The sequence below is a fragment of the Colias eurytheme genome, chromosome 6, assembly GCF_061535395.1.
Source record: "Colias eurytheme isolate Ceu_HAF_F1 chromosome 6, ilColEury1 Martin Lab GWU primary, whole genome shotgun sequence".
NCBI classification, from domain to species: domain Eukaryota; kingdom Metazoa; phylum Arthropoda; class Insecta; order Lepidoptera; family Pieridae; genus Colias; species Colias eurytheme.
In genome coordinates this window covers 12008987-12031148 of record NC_142985.1, presented here as the reverse complement: position 1 = coordinate 12031148, position 22162 = coordinate 12008987, and the positions used below count along the sequence as shown (strand labels likewise).

Sequence of the window (22162 nt, the reverse complement as noted above, 5' to 3'; positions counted from 1 at the left end):
ATATCTTACGTGCTAGAAATCTCATTGCACTTGACACCCTCTGACTGAAAACTTGTGCAGCATATTTCACTTTCATTTTAGGTATTTTTTCTTTGATGATATGCATTTCTGTTAGCTTATTCAGTAGCCTTATTTCATCATCTCCATCATCAATGTCAAGTAAAAGCTTTAAATGTTCCCATTTAGCACATTTTGTTTCTCCATTTTGCAAAAACTCTGCATCTTTTTTTAGTAAATTATTACGAACTCCCTTTAACAAATGCGGTGTGTCAAACAACGGGAAAACTTTCATGTTTTCTATTTCAAACGCATTTGATTCATAAATGATCCCCCGTTGTTTATATTTATTTTTTGTGTCTTCTTGGAGCATTTTTATTACTTTTACGTTCGATGATGCTTGGTCACAAATGGTGGCCACAACCCTGAACCCAATATGTTGAAGTTCTTTTATAGCTTCTGTTAAAATTTCTTTTAAATCAGATGCTTTTGTGCAGCTTTTGCAAAATGTGAAACTAATGGCCTGTTTGCTTTTACTTTTTATGCCTTTTATCATCAAGACTAATGCATGATCAGCCAGAGTTTTGTGTCTCCTATCATTCCCCATGTCTTCAAATCCTATGATTTGGCCAGTTGTTATGTTGTACTCTGTTCCTGGTGCCAAAGATATTTCGTCGAATAAAAGTGTAACAAGCTTTTTCTCCGCAGGCAAACTTTGAATAACACTTTTAAGCTCTCTTAATATAGGTTCATTTAGCCCTGGTTCCACAGTGAATTTACTGAGCATAGTTTGCAAGCAACGTTTCGAAGGCAGCACAAACAATTTTTGCAATAATTTATAAGCTTTTGGGCTTTGCTTTAAAATTGTCAGAGACAAAATTTTTTCTGTTATGGTAAATCTTCTACCCTTTGGTTTTTTCAAACATTTGAACTGCAGTTTGGTGAAAGTCTGTATTTCACTAGGTAGTTTTTCAATTACAGACAAAAATGATTTTGAAAATGATAAATTTTTTGCAGCGTAAATTTTCTTTTTTTGAGAGTTATATTTTTTTGTTAGCTTTTCCAATTTCTTTGTGATCTTAAAAATGAGCTGGTTTTCTGGATTCTTTTTTGGCCTCAAACGTTTCCGAGAACCTGAAAATAATATTTATATCCATTAATATTAAAATTTTATTATTTTAAAGAGGTGTTGTGTATTTTAATAACACATTTGGTGAAGGATGAAGGATTTAATATAGAGCAGAATAATAACCTGTTATAAAAATCAGAAATATGTTGCTTCTAAAACATTATTGCCAGCTACTGATAGCAGTTGGTGGGCAAGCCCAAATACATTGACAGGCTGCCTCATAGCCTGTATCCTTGTGGTTGAGGGAAATTAATATTATGTAAAGTAACTATAATTATACTAACCAGTTAATTCTGATGTGATAATAGCAGCAGATGTTGAGGATGTAGCAGAGGATGTTGGTTGCAACATATTATGTTCTTCCATGGAATGTTGGTTGGTTGATTGGTTGACTAGTTGTGGTTCTGTAAAATAATAATATGTATAATTACATATGTGTTATTTGTAACTTAAACATGAAGTTTGCAGAACATAACATCACTGTCCCCGGATAATAAAATGATAACTGCAAAAACATAACTTTTCAAGAAAAATAACAAACCAATAAGTGACTATAACTTGCCAAGCAATAGACGCAGAGAGATAAAAAGACTCAATGGTAGTTAATTTTTTAACCTTTTATTATGTTTAAAAAAAGTTTTAAAAACATTATCCAAACTGAAGATAATCAATAATTTAAAAGTTAGTAGCATTTGTCTGATGTCTTAATTTACTAATAAACACATCATTTTATTCTCGTTTATATTGGACAAATGCATTATTGGATAGTATCCAATGAACTTTTATTCTGGTGTTTTTAAATAATACAATATTAGAGTAGTTAATGAACTATTATAAACACAGTAAAAATTCATAAAAATCAGTCTTCCTGATCATCATCTTAATCATCATGTAGATGGACTTACCAGTGGTGCGAAATCATATTATTTTTCCATTTTTTAAGAGAATAAAATGATCATTGCCGATTCGTTTTTCCACAAATATTATTGTAAAAGTTATTGTCACGTAAAGAAACTTATTCACTATCATTATAGATTACAGGAGAAAAATTACAAATAAAAATTGTATAGAATTAGGCTACATAAGTTTCAAATATGGCATAACAATAAAACTATAAATATTTATATTATCATTTTATTCTCCGGGGACGGCAACATAACTGTGCTAATGCACAAAAAAGGGATAATTCCCTATGCACTTTTGTAATCTTATTATGTCTATCTGATATTATAGGTACTTAGTATGTATGTCTATATGGAACTTTCAATATATGAATAGCACATAGCTATTAACTATTTAAATAGCATTGTGTTATGAGTGTATTAAAACAATCATAAAATTAATAACAAAGAAATCGAAAACAACTTAAAAAGTTAAAACCCATGGTCATATTGGTAAACAATTTGGTGAATGAAAATATTGCTTATATATTCACTTACCTAAATTTAATGTTGGAACTGCATTTTTTGTCAATCTGTGACTTGGTAAACAGTAACCTTCCAGAAAGTGGTTGTTACATAATCTAATGGTGTTAAAAATATAATTATCTCCTTTCTCCTGTAATGTTGCAGGAAGCACACTTTTCCAAACATTGAATTTTTCTAAGACCTCATATGATTCAGTTTTGGGATTTGGAAATAAGTGAAGTGGGCCTGAAAATACAAGCATGATATATAATTCATAATAATCTAATTTCATTTGACTGAAATTGCGTATTACTTGATTAAGTTTTCATTCAATAGGGATTACAAAATACAAAGCCATAACCGAAAGGTTTTGCTACTGTAAAGTCCGAAAATATTTATTTGAACTTACCATCATTTTTGCACCCAAAAAAGCAACGTAATCGCGATTTTTTAGGCATTTTAATGTTTGAATCCTTTAATCCTAATCGAAAGGCAAGTCAGTAGTCCAGGTATAGCGCCAAAGTAGATCAGAAAAGCAGTAATCGGTGTCCAAATTCAAAGCCAGGTGGTTTCAGATAATAGTCAGGGTCCGTAATTCCGTCTGTAGATCGCCAAGTCGTAGAAAAATAACAGAAAACACGAGAAATCGCAAATAACAAACCGATAGGTACCAAGAAAACGTAGGTAACGAACTTTTCAAACTTCAACAAATCAACATCAGTCATTAGCAATGTGTTGCTGTTAAAAAAAAAGTACTATTTTCAAAGTAGGCAAAATATATTTAAAATAAATTTACATGATTATTTCAATGTTTCTAATATTCTTACAGTCTTCATTAGTATTTTAAATTTGATAAATTTATAAAAATTATACCTAGTCTAACGAAGTACTGCCATCTAGACAGATTTACATGAAACAAACTTTAAAATCAGGAGGTCCTGGATCGTTAGATGGCGCTAGCTTTAGTGTTAAATTTTTAAACATAGGTTTGTTCGGAAGTTTCATGCCCCTGATCTAACCTTATCACAAACACTACATTGCAGCAACCCAACCCGTTCCCGCATCCTGGGCATGCACTTCGAAGTGGCTGAAGCTGGACAACTGCGCTACCTGAACCTGAACACGACCTTCAACTCGAGCATCCAGCTGAACTACCGGCAGACGGAGCTGGCCTTCTGGACGGTGTACCTGCCCAATGTTGTGGGCCGCTTCGTGCCTACCTACCCGCCGATCACTGAGGTGAGATACCGGTGTTGATAACGGTATCGGTAGCGGTATTGGTAACGGTATTCGTATTGAATTTATATTTTTGGTTTTTATGGCATTCAAATGCTTTATAAATATAAATTTATAAAGAATAGAAAAAATTCGATCACGAGGCGGGACTCGAACCCGCATCCTTTCGCGCCATTCCGGTATTCGTATTTCTAACAATATCGATACTGTTAACTTACCTTAAAAATACTTGAGTTCACTTCGTGCTAACTGCAGTGCCTAAGCCTGAACACGACAAACAACTGAACAATAATACCGGTATCGTGATACATATCGGTAACGGTAACGAATGATAAACATTTAATAATTCATCTAGATTGTTTATAAAACGCTTTTGAATTTTCATAATATGTATTAAAAATAAATTAAAGAACCGTTCTACCGATTTCAACAAATAGTTCTGTTGTGGACTGTATAATTTTGGGTTCGTGGTCGAAATAAAACCCTTCCTTCGACATACATAAGTACATATATTTTCTCTTTACAATTACAATTTATAATCCTAATCACTATTACTTATTAACTACTTGTCTGTAATAAGGACTTGCTCTAACTGATCACTATTAGTACTTATTCGCTACTGGTCTGGAGTAAGTACTTGCTCGAACTGAATTCCATTTGAAAATTCGGGCTATTTATATGCGTCGCCGGTGGGGAGATTCAAAGCGGCCGCCCGGCGGCGAGGCACAAAGCGGCGGCGGCATCCAAAAGGCGGCGAGACTCAAAGCGGCGGCGGCATCCAAAAGCGGCGGCGAGACTCAAAGCGGCGGCGGCTGTCTTGCATGTGCCGCCTAGGCCACGCCTCCTCCACGTGTAAACGCAATGCACGTGGCGTACTGAATACAGCGCGATAGGCGAAACCGCGGTGCGCCTCGTCGAAACCGCGGTGCGCCTCTCTTCCACGTGCAGCGTTAATATTCCGCCTCATACACGTGGAGCCGCTGCGCGGGGAGCCCCGTTACCGCCTGCGTGTGCTCGTCCTTTACAGTCCTCCCCCCGGCGTAGCTTGCGTAGCCTCCTTCATCACGACGAGCTTGCTGACGGGGCGTCTGAAGATCCCGCTCTTGGTCTTCACTTCGGCTACCCGCACAGCGTCGTCCGGCCCGGCGTGAACGCGCACCACGACCCCCATGGGCCATGTGTTGCGCGGCAAGACGTGGTCCACGATAATGACCACGTCACCTTCCTCGAGGCGTCGCGTGTCCTTTCGCGCCTCCCCCCGTGGCACGAGCGTCGGTAGGTACTCCTTGATCCATCGGCGCCAGAAGTGGTCGGCGAGTGCCTGGCTGGCGCGCCAGGTCCGTCGGTCTGCTTCGTCGCACGGCCCCGTCGTCGGCAGTCCCGTTGAGGAGCCCAACAGGAAGTGGTTGGGCGTGAGAGCTTCGGGGTCGTCTGGGCTCACGCTCACGTGAGTCAGCGGCCTCGCGTTCACCGCGAACTCCGCCTCGGTGAGTAGAGTCCGCAGCACCTCTTCTGGCGGCGCCTTCTCCCGTAGTGTCGCGCCGAGCGCGGTTTTCACCGACCGCACCAGCCGCTCCCATGCACCGCCTTGATGCGGCGCACCCGGCGGTATGTAGCGCCACTCCATCCGGTGGCGCAGCGCTTCTTCTTGTAGCGCCGGCGCCCACTCGTTGTACGCCTTCTTCAGTTCTTGATCGGCGCCCCTGAAGTTTGTACCGTTGTCTGAGTACATCAGACGAGGCCACCCTCTGCGAGCTGCCATCCTTCTCAGCGCCATGATGGCTGAGTCCGTTGACAGAGATGCGACGAGCTCCAGGTGCACGGCTCGCGATGTCAGGCATGTGAACAGCGCGCCCCATCTCTTCTCTCTTCTTCGTCCGATCTTGACCATCATTGGCCCGAAGTAGTCGACCCCGCAGTTGGTAAAGGGTCGATGGAACGGGTCGAGGCGAGCGCGCGGCAAGTCCCCTTTGGCTGGGACCTGCGGCATTGCTCGGCGTACTCGGCACAGCGCGCAGTTCTTCTCCACAGCGCGCACTGTAGGCCGCAGGTGGATGACCCAGTAGCGCTGTCTCAGGTCGTTGGTGACGCGCTCGCGGTTGGCGTGTCCGGCGGCACAATGTTCCTGTAACACTATTAGTCTGGTTATTCTGTGCCGGCCGTCGAGGATTACCGGCTTCTTCATTGTGTCGGGTGCCGTGGCTGCGTTTATGCGGCCCCTTACTCTCAGCACGCCGTCTTCCATTACCGGGTCCAATTTGTACAGTCTACTGGATCTGCTGATGGGGCGCGCGTCCTTGATTCGCTTTATGTCTTCTCCAAAGCTGTCGTTCTGTGCGCGCTGCACCAGCAGTCGTTCGGCTTGCTCCAGGTGGCGACATTCTAGTCTCGTCGCCGTGTGTCTGATGCGTATGTCGATGAATGCGAGCACCCTTGCTGTTGCTCCCACCAGTGTGCGGAATTTGGAGAAGCGCTCTGGATCCGGCAGCCATTCCATCTTCCGTGGCAGCTCGCTTACATGCAGTACATCAGCCTCGTCCGTTGTTTCTCGAAGTTCCTTCTCCGTGGGCCACTGGTTCTCCGTCTTTGTCAGGAATTCTGGACCCTGGAACCATCGATCATGTCCCGTGGTGAAACTTAGGCGGGTGGCGTCGTCGGCAACGTTTTCATGAGTCGGCAGCCACCGCCACTCTTCCCTTTGTGTTAGTTCTCCAATCTCACCTAGGCGATGCGCGACGAACGGCGTGTATCTCTTTGCATCGTTGCGCACCCAGTGCACCACCGTCGATGAGTCTGTCCAAAACCAAGTACGAGATATGTCATACCTGTGCTCTCTTCTTATCTGATCGGCGAGTCTGGCGCCGATCACCGCCGCCTGCAGCTCTAGGCGCGGGATTGTCTGCGCGCGCCGTGGTGCCACCTTTGCTTTCGCCGAGACGAGTTTCACTTGTATGCTGCCGTCCGTTCGCCGCATACGCCAGTACGCCACGGCTGCATACGCTTGTTCACTGGCGTCGCATAGCACGTGCAGCTCGATGTCTTCGACGTTGTCCGTTGCGTAGCATCGCGGCAAACGTAGCGCGCCGACCGCTTCCAGCTGCGCCAGCCAGCCCGCAAACTGTTCGCCCTCTTCTTCAGGTATTGGTTCGTCCCATGAAATTTGGAGGCGCCACAGGCTCTGCAATATGATTTTAGCACGGATGGTGAAATAACTTAAGAGGCCTAGTGGGTCATAAATTGACATTACCGCACTTAATGCTTCGCGCTTGGTTGGCGGGCGCTTGCGATCTCGCACCTCCACCGGTACCCTGTTCATCGCTGTGTTGAATCCTAGCGCGTCTTGCTCGGCGTCCCAAATTAGCCCGAGGATCTTCGGGGCTGGCTGCGCTCCTCCCAGCTGCGTTGGTGTGCTGGCGTGCAGTTCTCGTGGCACGTCCCTCAGCACGCTCCTATCGCTGGCGTTCCATCCTCGTAGCTTGAAGCCTGCCGCCGCGTGCACCGTCCGTATTTCTTCGATTGCTTGTCTGGCTTCCTCCGCGTCGGCGTAGCTCACCACCAGATCGTCCATGTAGTGGCTCTTCGTTATCGCTTCCAACGCCATTGGATATTGTTCTGCGTGCTGCTGCGCATTATGATTACGGATGTAATGCGCCATAAACGGAGAGCTCGCTGCGCCGAATATCATGGACGTCATCTTGTAGTGCTGTGGCGGCGTGTCGCGTCGGCTCCCCCTCCATAAAAACTGCTGCGCTGGCTGGTCTTCGGGTCTTATTTTTACTTGTAGGAACATCTCCTCTATATCTGCCGTGACTGCCACTGCCTTTTCCCTGAATCGAAATAATATACCCGGCAGTGATAGTAGCAAGTCTGGGCCCTCAAGCAGTTCGTCATTTAAACAAGTCCCGTGGCTTTTGGCTGCCGCATCGAAAACCAATCGCTGCTTCCCTGGCTTGTTGGGATTGGTCACAGCGAAATGCGGCAGGTACCAGCACACGCTGCTCTCGCCTTCACTGCCGTCGCATGGAACCGCATACCTTTTCTCAAATAAGTTGTTCATCTGCTTGGTGTACTCGGCTGCGAATTCCGGCGCGGCGTCCATCTTGGCTTCAATCTTCAGAAGTCTCCGCAGCGCGGCATTGTAGCTCGGCGGCATGCGGACATTATCCCTCTTCCATGGCAGGCCGATTTCATACCCGCCCGGCGTCTTCTTCGTAGTCATCTCGACGATTGACGTTGCTCGTCGGTCGGCTTCACCTATGCGCGGTCTACTGGCTATGTTCAATGATTCTATCTTGAAGTGTTCTTCCACCAGGTTGTGTAGCCGTAGGTCCGCTTGCTGCTGTTCTCGGACGTGAAGCACGCAGTCCCTTTCGACGATCATTCGACGCGGCGTTGTCCCATGTATCACCCAGCCGAGATTTGTCTTGGAGGCGGCAGGTTCGTCGGCGCCGCCCGTCCGAAGTTCTCTTGTCACGATATGCTCCCAGTGGTCGGTACCCACCAGGACACCCGCGCGTGCTTGTTCGTAACATACCTCATGTTCCGGTATGTCGCGCAGGTGTCTGTACCGAAGCAGGGAACCCGGGATGGACTGCTGATGCAACTGTAGCTTCTTCATTGTGCGGGCGCGCAGGTCGTGTAGTGTCCCGTCGCTCTGCCCCCGCAGCTGCACCGTCACCAGTCGACTTCCTTCTTCAATCTGCTCCATGTTCGCCCCGTGGATGCGGAGCGGCGTGGCGGGACCTTCGGCGCCGATCTGTTGCGCCAGGTCCTCATCAATGAGGGTGATGGTGGAGCCCTCATCGAGCAGTGCGTGCGTCGATACCTCCCCCCGTGGGCCGACGACGGTAACTGGACACATCTTCAGCAGGACGGCGCGGGGCGGTGCGGTTGCGCGGTCAGCAACCGCCATGACGGTTTCTTCGGTCGACGCAGCAGGCTCTTCTCTTCTTACGTCGTGCAGTGATGAATGATGCGGGCGGCGGCACTGGTTCACGCCGCATGGTTTCGCTCGACAGTAGATGCGCCGATGTTTCTTCGTGGCGCACTTGAAGCAGGCGCCCTTTTCCCTCACCAGCGCCCACCGCTCATCCACCGACAGCTTGGCGTAGCGCGGGCAGGCAACCATGGTGTGGTCGCGCCCGCAGCATAGGCAGAAGTCTTCTTTCTTCTCTTCTTTCTTCTCTTCTTTCTTCTCCTCTTCATCACCACTGCTGGAAACTGTGGCGTATACTGCCGACTTCCTTCTTGGTGGAGCAGGTCGCGCTGCCGCTGCTGCCGTGGTGTCTCTGCGCGCTGGCGCAGTGCTGCTCGTCGGCGCGTATGTGTAGCGGAGCGCCTGGTCCGCCTCTCTCATCAGGAAGCGGGACAGCACCACAATTTCCGGATCTGCCGTACCTTCCTGTGAATATGCATAGTCGCACCATCTGGACCGCAGGTGCGGACTTAGTTTGTCCAATATCTCCCTTGCTAGCATAGGATTGTATAAATATCCTTTCCTATCTATGGTTTGAAGTATGCATACCACGTTCTGTACCTTCACCGCGAAGCTGTTGATGTCCTTGGCCGCTGCTCCAGGTCGCGGCAGCTTCCTCAGGTCCTCCATGGCCCTGTCGATAATTATCTCGGGCCTCCCGAAGCACTGCTCCAAGGTTTTCATGACTGCTTCAGGTGATGAAGCAGTGTGAAGCAGCGCTGCCACGGCGTCCCTTGCTTCCCCCTTCAGGCATGTACGCAGCCGCTGGATGTTTTCTGCGTCGGACACTTGGTACATGCTGCTTGTGTCCCGGTAGGCTGCTCGGAACGGCAGCCACTCTTCGATCGCACCTGAAAATATAGGAAGGTCCGCGTGGCGTAGGCGCGGTCGCGCCATCTTCTCTAGGGACGCCGCCAGCTGCTCGATTCCTGTTCTTCTGGTCGGCGTCGGCGATCTTCCTCTTCTTAGTTCGGATCTCTGGTGTCTGTCATCCTTCGGCACAGGATGTGACTGGAGCCACTCGTCCACCTTGTTTCGTTCTTCTGTCGCGGTGACGATATCTTCCGGCAGGTCCTCGTCTTCCTGTATGGCGGACACCTCGAACTGTAAGCGTTTATTTAATAGTTCTTTCTCAATTTGTAGTTCTTTTCTCTGGATAGCGGCGAGTCGCTCTGCCGCTTCTAATTCCGCCGCCTTAATCCGCCGCGCCGTACTCGCCGACGACCGCACCGATCTAGCGGATCTCGCTGGCGAATGCCGTCGCGGTTGCGGCGGGATCTCCATTGTTTCTGTGGCTGACGTCAAGCGTGCGTCAGACGGCGATGCTAACGGGTCCAGCACCAGCCGCCGCATTCGTTCTTGCCGCACACGCTCTGTCTCCTGGCTCCGGTCTTCAACTTCCACAGCGTCACCCTGGCTGCGGGTTACCACCATGCCTAAAGAGGTGACGCACCGCAGGCTTATACTGGCAGACTCGTTCCGCTGACCAGCACCCCTGATTCCCGGCGCGTACCACTAGGTCACCACTGGCGGCCCGTGTCTGCCCGTAAAAAACCTTACGACTCACCTTATTGGACTAGTACCAACAGCGCGGCCCCGTCGGTAGGTACCTGACTCGCCTGGTGACGATCAAAAACACCAGCAGGCTAGTACCAACGTTACCGGTTTGTCGATATTCGTCCCTCGAAGGTGAGCTCGTTGCCGATGCGTACCTCTCTTCGGCAGGATCTGGTCTTCCACGTGCAGCGTTTCTTCCTTGAAGTATCCGGTGCTCGTTGGATCACACGTTGTTATCCGGCGATCGAAGGGTCACACGTTGTTATCCGGCGATCGAAGGACCACACGTTGTTATCCGGCGATCGAAGGACCACACGTTGTTGTGGACTGTATAATTTTGGGTTCGTGGTCGAAATAAAACCCTTCCTTCGACATACATAAGTACATATATTTTCTCTTTACAATTACAATTTATAATCCTAATCACTATTACTTATTAACTACTTGTCTGTAATAAGGACTTGCTCTAACTGATCACTATTAGTACTTATTCGCTACTGGTCTGGAGTAAGCACTTGCTCGAACTGAATTCCATTTGAAAATTCGGGCTATTTATATGCGTCGCCGGTGGGGAGATTCAAAGCGGCCGCCCGGCGGCGAGGCACAAAGCGGCGGCGGCATCCAAAAGGCGGCGAGACTCAAAGCGGCGGCGGCATCCAAAAGCGGCGGCGAGACTCAAAGCGGCGGCGGCTGTCTTGCATGTGCCGCCTAGGCCACGCCTCCTCCACGTGTAAACGCAATGCACGTGGCGTACTGAATACAGCGCGATAGGCGAAACCGCGGTGCGCCTCGTCGAAACCGCGGTGCGCCTCTCTTCCACGTGCAGCGTTAATATTCCGCCTCATACACGTGGAGCCGCTGCGCGGGGAGCCCCGTTACCGCCTGCGTGTGCTCGTCCTTTACAAGTTCATTCATATTCCAATCTACAACAGTACTGACACCATTAGTTAGCTAAATCAATACCTAAACTTGACGTATTTCATTTGTAAATGATAGGTAATAAAAATTATAAGAAACTAGGTTTCCGCCCGCGGCTTCGCCCGCGCAGTCATAGAAAAATCCCGCAAAGTTCCCGTTCCCGTGGGATTTCCGGGATTGTGTCATTTTCCCGGAATAAAATTAGCCTATGTCCTTTCTCAGGTATCAAAATATCTCCATATCAAATTTCATGAAAATTGGTTCAGTAGTTTAGGCGTGATTGAGTAACAGACAGACAGACAGAGTTACTTTTGCATTTATAATATTAAGTATGGATTATGACAAATACATTTTTAGAGTTATAAATACCTAATTATTAAGAGTTATTATTAATTTCCAGTATTGGTGGGAGCCGAAACAGCCTCTACAAATAGCCTTCTGGACTGTATCCAGCGCTTGTCTTCTGCTGATCGTATTATTAGTTGTGTGCTGTATGCTTTGGAGAAACGCTAAAAGGTAGGTTATTATATATTTTATATTGACGTGGCCAGAAAATCCTTATCCATCTATAATATAAAAATGAATCACAAAATGTGTTGGTAAGCGCATAACTCGAGAACGGCTGAACCGATTTCGATAATTCTTTTTTTATTATATTCCTTGAAGTACGAGGATGGTTTTTATGTAGAGAAAACGTAAATATGTACCACAGGCGAAGCCGGGGCGGACCGCTAGTTAATCATAAAATTAGTTAATCTAGCTAAATAATAAAAAAAGATCCAAATGGGTTTGGATAGGCGAAGCACGAATTTCAATAACATAGTTATTTTAAAGTATATCTAATTATCTAAATATTCCTTAGTCAATGCTGAAATGTATTTTACAGTTATGTAATTTCAGTATGTCAAAGAAGTCTGAAATCGTGTTAATTATTTTTGTATAACTAACATTTTTAAATATTTAATTATCATTACGAACTAACTGTTTATATTATGTATGTATTATAATTATTGAATATGTTTATAAATTTATAAAGAATAGAAAAAAATCCATCACGAGGCGGGACTCGAACATTGGCGTGAAAGGATGCGGGTTCGAGTCCCACCTCGTGATTGAATTTTTTCTATTCTTTATAAATTTATATTTATAAAGCATTTGAATGCCATAAAACCAAAAATATCAAATTGAATATGTTATTAACAGGGCTATACCACCAAAATGGAAACTATTACCGGCCATGTATGTAAACTAATATACTATAGTCTGTCCACTATAAGAATTGCTTTTTGACAGTTCGACGGGTGATACCAGAAGTGATGTTCAATAGATTATCGATTGTGATACCATTTCAATTATAAATTCAAAATATTAACATAAATCGAATCAGGTACGTAAATAATAATTACAACGTAAACGTACTAATAAGATATGTAATAATAAGACCACATATCTATGCATTGTATGTTAAAACTAAACTAAACTAATATTTTATTATTTATTGGTTTCTATCTTACAATTTGGTTGTCTTTACGTTTAAATTATATAACATAATAGAAGATATTTTCTGTATTGGATATAATATACAGAGTATTTCTATCGATTATTATAATCTATCGACCCATCATTGAATAATTATGTGTAGACATCACTAAGTGGGCGGGACCTGTCCATGAAAAACGATAATTATTTGTATGACATTTTAACATAGACAATACAATCCTTTATAGGCGTGAAGCTGTCAAAAAGCAAATAATATAATGGACAGAGTATAACGCTTATTGTGCACCCGCCTTTATCCAACACACACTTTACTTAGTATTTGATTCCACATATGATTTAATTTCATAACACGTATTCTATGTAAATAAGAAAAACGTTTGCCTTTGTATGCACGTTTTTCTATACTAATATTATAAAGAGGAAAGGTTTGTATGTATGTATGTATGGTTTTCACGCATAAACTACTGGACCGATTTTGGTGAAATTTGGTACAGATAATCTTTAGACCCTGAGAAAAAACATAGGCTAGTTACCTTTTATTGCGAAATATGTACCACGGGCGAAGCCGGGGCGGACCGCTAGTGTATATAAACAGATTTTTGTTAGTACATATAATTATTATTAACGCACTTTCTTTTTCTATATTTTTTTTTTATCTCAAAGGAACAAATAAAAAACTTCACTTTTCTTACTTTACTACTTGTTACGAAGACATGCAACTTATATTATTAACATAATTTATTTTTATTTATGCACCTTTACATATTTATTAACATTATTAAAAGTATTTAACTATATTTTTGTCTCAACAGAGAAACCGACCGATTCTACAACGGCGACATATTTATCGTGCCCGAACTAGACAGCGGCATAGACAACACGACTCGCTCCAGAGACAATATATACGAGTATAGAGATGTTCCCGTGAAAACACCGCAGACACCACAGACTATGACTAGAACGGTGTGTTATTTATTATTTTTAATGTATAAATAATAATAATAAGTGTTACGTTAATTGAAATTTACACTCTTTATGAAGTGTTAATTTGCGTCTATAATACATAAAACCAAGAGATAGAGATCTTTTAATTCAGTATTTTCTTAATAAATATTTTGTTTTTCTTTCCTTATAAGTATGCATTTTTGATATTAATAAAAAATATCTCCTATGTTACTTGGTAAAAATGACGCTTTGTTATGTAAAAAATAGATCGATTAGTTTGTGAGTTCAATGCTAAAACAAAAAACTTCAATATTAGTTAAGATAAACATATTTCAATATTATTAAATCGCCGAAAGTCGATATATGTATAGATCACTCGAATGCGAAACCCACACAAATTAATTTTTTGAAGTGAAACTTCTTTGATAGTAAAATTTCATGGTCGCGTCATGGCAATATCATGGAGTAAGACGATTTTGGTATCTTTGAATCTTGCCAAAGAAGGTCCACTTTTGACACGTGTGCTCGGCAAACACTATCTTTTTCCTAAATGAAAAATTATTCTTCCAGATAAGCCAACCAGCCACAATCCAATCGTCCCGCGCGCCATCAGAAGCGTCCACAGAGTCTGCGATATCGCTCAAGGAAGTTTCCAGAAAGCCAGATCCAAGAGGCATCTCCCCCGTGCCCAGAGCACGGTCGAGGACCAAACTCGTTGATGGAGTGCCACAAACCACTGTTTAATAGTGTTTTAGAAAAAATATATAGTAAAACCTACTTGGAGTGGGTTTTTTCAGAAAAAAATGATATAAACCTCTTTGAAAACAAAGTTTTTCATCTAAAAATGTAGAGGTTTTCGACCATAACCAGGACTAAAAACGTTGATGGAGTGCCTTAGATCACTGTTTATAAAAAATGTGTAAATGTACTGTTTCAGAAAAAAGATTGCAATTTTATTTTTATTTTTAAATTGTTTGTGAACACATGAATATATTTTAACTTTTTCCCTAGCCAAATCTTATTGGAAGTTTAACATTTTTATTTTTTTCCATTATAATTAAAAATTATTGTGACCATTAGTTTTTAATGCATGTCTCCCATAGATTCTAAATCTTATTGCTATTTTATTCCGTCATTTTTATTAGGATTTTTTTTTTATTCATAAATGAATTTTAGATTTTTGCATTTGGCAGCTGTTCGTTATTGGCGAATTATAAAATAATTTAGTGTTAAGTTTATTAATTACCACCGTATTTTTATAAAATTAGATCTCTTGTAAGCAGTATAAGATCCGGAGTTTTTAATCGGAATTCATATTATTATTTATGAACACAATCAAAAAAACTAGAAATAATTATTAAGTCTCTACTTCTCAAAGTTTTAGCGCATTTGTCTCGTTAAAATTTGGAGTAATCACGTGTAATTTTTTTTTTATGTGAATTATTTATTAACTCCGGGTCCAAATGTTCATTGAACAAATGTAATGCCATTACCATTTTTACTTTAGATCTTCCAACGAGATATATTTTTATTTTGAGCGTTTTTAACTGTTACCTTAAAGGTACGATTCATATGAAATGTGCTATTTTAATTTTTTTTCTTTTTTTATGTTATATTTTTATGCTTTAAAAACGTGCATGATTTAATTTTTTCGATATATTTACTTCAATGTTTTTTCTATTACAGTTATAGCTTTTATTGTATTAGGTTATTTTATCAACTTGATTTTTACACAATTATTACACAAAATAGAAATATGTAATAAAAAGTGATAAATATTAGATTTTCTTTAGTTTTCAAAAGATGTAGTTCGCACCTAAATTATATGATATCGCTTCGTTCTTCGATGAAATTATACTATCATTTTTAAATTAAATTCTTGTACGTGATGAAAATTGTTAAAATTAAGTGATTTAGTATAATAATTATAATATGTAGTGGTATGTTTGTGATCGTCCTGTCCGTCCAGCGAAGTGCAATTATTGACTTTTGTAGTATTTATTACAGACACTGCCAGCGTGTTTTTGTATATATAGAAAATAAAATATTTTTTTCTCAAACAATTGTGTTTTATTCATTTTATAAGGTGTATCATCCTGCTCCCATTGCCAACGTGAAAAAGCAAACACCAAATTTAAAATAAAATAGTTAATAAGAAAATATTTTACAGTCATCAGGAATATTACATTTTTCAAAATCAACTTAGTTTTTGAATTTGTCCATTATACAGGGTGTCCCAGTATTGGTATACTGAGCGCGAAGGGACTTGTTGCATACACTGATCACGTAAAAATGCTTAAACAACAAAATTGAATCAAAAAATTTTTGCTAAATTTTTCCTGAAAATCCATGTTTTTTTCTCGAGTTTCGCGCAGCCGGCATATACCGCTTCGCTAATGTGAGCATTTTGTCTATGAAAACATAATCTTAAGCTGGTAGCAAAGCTGGGCGGGTTGCTTGTTATGGGTGTACACATAGAGTTTTAAGAACTCATCTATTTTTTACGTACTCAGCGTATGCAAAACTATAACCTCCTTTGAGCTTATTACACCAACTAAAGTACCATTACCACTACCATTAGGAGAAAATAATATTTCAAGTGCTTACAATAATAATTGTTTCAATGACTATCCAGCGTGATGACGCTATTTAGCAAATCATTAAAAAACTATTCAAGACTAAATAAAACAAACTACACTCACAAATAACACTACTGACCAACTAAAACACTACAAACGACGAGTGGGGGTCTTCAAGCGTAGAGTGAACAGGTACCTTATGACCTTATTTTTCAAAAAATAATTTACATACTATATAGCAACTTTCGACCCACCCATACAAAATACCCTCCGCTGCAGTGCAGCCTTACATAAAATACTGGTGTCGAAGATCCTCAGCAGACGTACAAAAAATCTTAATCTATAAAACCATATTAAGACCTATATTAATGTACGGCTGCGAGACATGGACACTAACACAAAAGGAAGAAGGCAAGCTCCTAGTCACTGAGAGGAAGATCTTGAGGAAGATGTTTGGGCCAGTGCTAACTGAAGAAGGAATTTGAAGGAGGAGGAAAAACTTGGAACTTGAAGACCTAATGGCTGAGCCAAATATCATCGGTGAGATTAAATCGCAAAGACTCCGATGGCTCGGCCATGTAGAAAGAATGGGGGAAGATCGAGCAGCGAAACGAGCGTACCTGGGACGGCCATCTGGACGCCGTCCGGTTGGGCGTCCTAGGTACCGCTGGAAAGACGAAATCGCCAAAGACCTGCGCACCCTCCAAATCGAAAACTGGCAAGAGATGGCGCAGGATAGAGTAAAATGGAGGCTCTTATTGTCGGAGGCCAAGACTCACTTTGCGTCCCTGAGCCACTCCAAACAAACAACAAACTATATGCAACTTTACAGAAATACGTCGAATCACGCGTGGTAGGGATAAGAAAAAGATGGCGCGTAACGGAAGACGAAAAAATGTTACACTAAATTTTTTTCCAACCCCGATAAAGAAGTTTCACTTCAAATATGCTCTAAGTTATAAGTTGAGGTTGCCTTACCTGGCCTTATTCTATCATATTAAAATTTAGGAACATAGTTAAAACATTTTGTTCCAGAAATCATCTCAATAATAATTAAATAACGTAGAGAAAAATGCTATATGAACAAACTTCTTGCTGTAAACAACCATAGCTCTATTCCTTCTCTTAATCTGCTAAATACCAATCATACAACGAGGTCAGTGACCTCAGGAAAATATGAAGTACCTAGAGTCAACAATTATTTTGGAGATCGAACTCTAGATAAACGTTTACCATATTTTCTCAATAGCTTACCAGAGTACATACGAACAGAAGCAAATATTCACAAATTTAAAAGATTATTAAGGAAACACCTTCTTCAGTCAATAGAATGCTAAAACACAAGCTCATAAATAGATATACCTACCTATTCACTTAATATTATATTTTATAACAGATAATACAGTGAAACTTGGTTAAGTGGGACCTGGATAAGTGAGAAACCTCCATAACTGGAACTCATGCTGAGGTCCCAACACTTTGGCACTGAATTACCTCTGTTAGTGGGACGAGGTAAACCTCTATATCTGGGATTTGTTCTTTCGATTTATCATCATAGTTACCTCTATAACTGAGACAGCGAGTAAATTTTATATGCATAAACCTCTGTAACTGAGATAACATTGTTTGTTTACTCATTCTTATTCTACCCACAAATTCCACACGTAATTCCAAGTACGTAAGTACAAATTTTGAGCTTCAATTACCTTCAGTTTTAGTTTCACTTTACTATCATACAGATTTTTATTTGAAAAATGTCAAATTATTATTGGAACCCTCTGTAAATGAGACAGATATTTATTTATACATGTATATCTGAGACACTGGGTAAGTGGAATACCTCTATAAGTGAAACGAAATTGCAGGTCCCTTGATGTCTCACTTAACCAGGTTTCACTGTAATATGATATAATATATTTAGTTATAGATAGATATATAGATATTTTATATAATATATTTAGTTATAGGCTTGATCCCACAGTCAAACTGCATGTGCAGTTTTGTGGGACTTAGACTTAAGTTATTGTAATAATTTGTAAGAATAATTTCAAAAAGTAACTTAGTTCAGTGAAAATAGATGTCGCTATACGCTATTGAGTCGAGTTGAATCGCGCTAGTGAAATTTTTTGTTGTATACTGATATAATTTTTGAATGGAAAGACACGACATGAAGAGCTTGGGAGTTTGCTTGGGAGTTTGCTTTTGAGCTTTATAATCTTTGAAAAATCTGACAGTTAGTCAGATTTGTATATAATGTAGTGGAAGTGGAAGTTGGAAGGAAGATAACTGAAGGGATTATCATACACGCCAAACTGAGAGAAAAAAGAGGCCGCCATAGCCCATAGGTAGAAACTAGAAAGCATTTTGTAGAAAATAAACAATCCTGCTGTTTTTGTAACTTGGTACATATTTATTTTATTACTAGCTGTGCCCGCGACTTCGTCCGCGTGGAATAGTGACTGCATAGTAGTTACTACTTACTACTTAACTTTTATTGAATATACATAAGGTAACGGCACCAGTCGTGGACAAGCATCCAGTAATGGACAAAATAAATATAAAATTTAAATATTCAGACCAAAATTAACGTTATATAATTTGAATAAAAGTTTGGTTCATAGGCTATCAAAATACGACACTTCATGTTATTCGGCCAAAATGTTTGAAGATGGCAGAACGTTATGTTTAGTTGCTGCGACTCGTTTCGAAGAAATCCGTTTTTACTAAGGAAATCCTTAAGGAAGTGAGGACACAATTTTGGTTACTTATAAGAATTTTTGTATAAATGTCATCAAAATTTGATATTACTTTTATTTAGGTATAGTAGTTAAGTGTACGAAATATTAGGTACACGATTTACTATCATGATAGGTTATGTTGTTTAAATAAAATTCTTCAGTGTCCATAACTGGATTTAATTCTATGGATATATCTGGGGGCACGGCAGTGCCCCCGCCAAGTCGAGCAAAAAAAAAGCGGCACGGCCGTACCATCCTTTTCTCGAAGCAATTCGGGCCTTTTTCGACCCCCTATAATTCGGTTGTGGATAAAGCAAGAAACCTGAATCTTCAGTAACTAATCCGGCATTGTATAAACACGGAATATTTAAAATTTCAGTCAATTTGAACCAGTAGTTTAAGAATGACAACTTGTTAAAGTTTCTAAATTTTGTCACTCACTGACTCACCGATCATCAAAAGTCCAAGGCACTTCTAGCAGACTTAGAAGCTTCATATTTGGAATACATATAGAGTTTAGTGTCTTAATCATGGGAAAACTTAAATATTTTGTAATTTCGGTCCAGTTTTCCAAATACACCAACTGCATCAATAACTTTGTAATCCCATATAAATATATGGGATTACAAAGTTATTTATGCAGTTGGTGGTTGGTGGTGGTTATAAATTTAATAGGTGTAGATAGGTACCTACCATATGAGGCAAGGGAGGGGGTATAGGGTGGGTAAGGGTGTGTTTAGCCCATGAAACTGAACAACATTATTACTTGTAAAATGGTCGACGTAATGAAAAACACATCCCATCAAAAACATCCTGTAAAAAACCCAAGTCTCGCAGCCCAGTCTTTCTACCGTCAAAAGTTGTGAGATCCATGTAATACCAAGTCGGTTAATCTATTTAGTGTCTACTTGAAGGACCTTCTGTCTTAAGTTATTACATAAGTTATTATCATGCCAATATTAAAAATATTTAACGTTTTAAACAAATAGATCGACTTGGACATCGCTTGATTTGATTATTAGTATGTATCACACTACACAGCACGACGGGCCAACCAACAGGAACGAGAGTTTCAATCGCGTGAGGCGCGAGAGACTAAAGAATCTAATATAATCTATGAATATAATATTGTAATATTCATTTTGTTTTCATGCGATGTCCAAGTCGATCTATTTGTTTAAAACGTTAAATATTTTTAATTTTGGCATGATAATAACTTATGTAATAACTTAAGACAGAAGGTCCTTCAAGTAGACACTAAATAGATTAACCGACTTGGTATTACATGGATCTCACAACTTTTGACGGTAGAAAGACTGGGCTGCGAGACTTGGGTTTTTTACAGGATGTTTTTGATGGGATCCATTTATCCAGGACATATTATGTCGAAAATAAACTTTTTTTTAAAGGTATTAACACTAGAGCGCTCGCGCGGGGGACATAGGACACCCAGTGTTTTATATTGCTAAATATTTTTTCAAAGAATCGTGCTTGAGTGTTGTTGTCTCAGGTATTCCCCGACTACCAATCACCGGACATTTTAGCAGCGTGTCAGCTTCCTTGGTGCAACGAACGTGTACTCTGCGAAAATATAAAAGTACATGGGTGACGCATGTCCCCCGCGCGAAATTATTAATATATGGGTAACTAAAATCGAAATAAAATACTCATATTCGAGTGCTAGGACATACCTATTTTTTATTGAAAATAAAATTTTATTGGATAAGAACAACTTATTCTTAAACTTTATAATTAGATGATTATTTTTACCAAATTTGTAGTTTCCAAAGTAAAAAAAAACTGATTGATCACAATAAGTAAAAAATTAGTTACTTTTCACAGAGGTTTATGTTTAGCTCATAATTTACTTAAGTAAAATGAGAAAATATTGATATTTTTTTGTTTCATCACTTAATTAAAAATAAAGTTGATTCATAAATAAGTACTTCGTTTACTTTTTAAACTACGATTTTTATGAAAAAAAACGTACTTACGTCATAATGGGTGACATATTATGTAGGTAACCCACGCGTGCACTCAAGGAAAATTTTAGGCGCGAGCGCTCTAGTTTTAATTACATGCGCTTTTATGTATTGTCTTTTCTTTCTGATTAATAATATAGCAGAATATAGCTATCACGACCATTTCAAACAAAGGGCTCCAATATTGTACAACAATAATTGTCGATGACTGAATTTGCTTTGGTTCCTATAATGGACATTGATATTTTTTGTTAAAATTACACTAATAGGTCCAACAACATAATATCTATCTAAACATGAAGAATATATTTTAGAACAATGGGTCATTATGTGCTGTGCGACTCGTTCTCGGCTTCATTCTCTATCACTGCGTAGAGAAGTCGCATACTGCGTATTGTAACGCATCTATCATAGAGAGTTCTCTGATGAACTGTTTGGATCGCTGTCTGCTGCTAAATTCCACCACCATATAGCACACACGCTTAATTTTCATCCACACCATCTTGACAACAGTTTAAAAAAAGCTTTTTGCCTCGTGCTACAATTTGGAATCCATATCGATGGACCGATCAGATTGGCTGCTGGCGGATTCAGATTAGCGATTCACTTCACGAGTATAGCGGAATGCCAGGAAACAGAGAGATATGGCGGAACATCGTGAAGCGGGTAACATCTACCCCCCCAAACCTCATGTTGACCACGTTCGCTCTGACTAGAATGATATGACGAAGAAGAAGTCCCAAAATGGATGGAATGGCAGTACATACTTTTTTTAGTTAAATTTTTCATCCCTGACTTATTGAGAAAAAAAAACCCATACCTGTTAGTGTTTCTTAACGGACATAACTCGTATCAATTAACGATGCATTTGTCCAATTTTTGCCTAGAAAATGGAAATTAAGACTGTTTTAAATAATTAATAAACTGTACTATTTTTTATAAATCCTACATCCCCGATTTATTGTATTCCAATCATCATTTTCAAGATTCTATTGATAACAAAAATGAATCCCAAAATGTGTTGGTAAGCGCATAACTTGAGAACGGCTGAACCGATTTCGTTAATTCTTTTTTTATTATATTCCTTGAAGAACGAGGATGGTTCTTATGTAGAGAAAACGTAAACATGTACCACGGGCGAAGCCGGGGCGGACCGCTAGTATGTATTAAATATGGTTGGTGGTATCTGCAAAGTTTTAT

At 40.8% G+C, this 22162-nt stretch overlaps 2 protein-coding genes across 3 annotated transcripts in view; one reads left to right on the top strand and one right to left on the bottom strand.

Annotated features, from left to right (window-relative positions):
* The window catches only part of Gli (carboxyl ester lipase-like protein Gli), a 31719-nt gene extending 16975 nt beyond the window's left edge, over positions 1-14744 (top strand). The window contains exons 11-15 of one of the 2 annotated variants that reach the window (XM_090103203.1): positions 3576-3771; positions 11619-11734; positions 12422-12457; positions 13531-13681; positions 14234-14744. In XM_090103203.1, coding sequence (XP_089959329.1) covers positions 3576-3771; positions 11619-11734; positions 12422-12457; positions 13531-13681; positions 14234-14407 — 673 coding nt within the window. In that variant the 3' untranslated portion in view covers positions 14408-14744. The remainder of the gene's footprint in view (positions 1-3575; positions 3772-11618; positions 11735-12421; positions 12458-13530; positions 13682-14233) is intronic. The other variant, XM_090103202.1, reaches the window with a different exon arrangement.
* On the bottom strand, positions 634-3130 carry LOC149908073 (uncharacterized). The gene is made up of 5 exons (XM_090102413.1): positions 2942-3130; positions 2566-2778; positions 1411-1530; positions 722-1131; positions 634-651 (listed from the first exon to the last, which is right to left on the bottom strand). The coding sequence occupies exons 1-5, from the start codon at positions 2988-2990 to the stop codon at positions 634-636; spliced, it is 810 nt and encodes a 269-aa protein (XP_089958539.1). The 5' UTR covers positions 2991-3130.
* Positions 14745-22162: the final 7418 nt, after the last annotated feature.

What these genes read in the sequence shown, in the direction of transcription:
- LOC149908073 (XM_090102413.1), bottom strand. Translation starts at nt 2,990, where the DNA reads ATGCCTAAAAAATCGCGATTACGTTGCTTTTTTGGGTGCAAAAATGAT. An exon ending in TTTTGGGTGCAAAAATGATG is followed by an intron (nt 2,779 to 2,941) that starts GTAAGTTCAAAT and finishes TTGTATTTTCAG; the next exon opens with GCCCACTTCACTTATTTCCA. An exon ending in TATCACATCAGAATTAACTG is followed by an intron (nt 1,132 to 1,410) that starts GTTAGTATAATT and finishes TATTATTTTCAG; the next exon opens with GTTCTCGGAAACGTTTGAGG.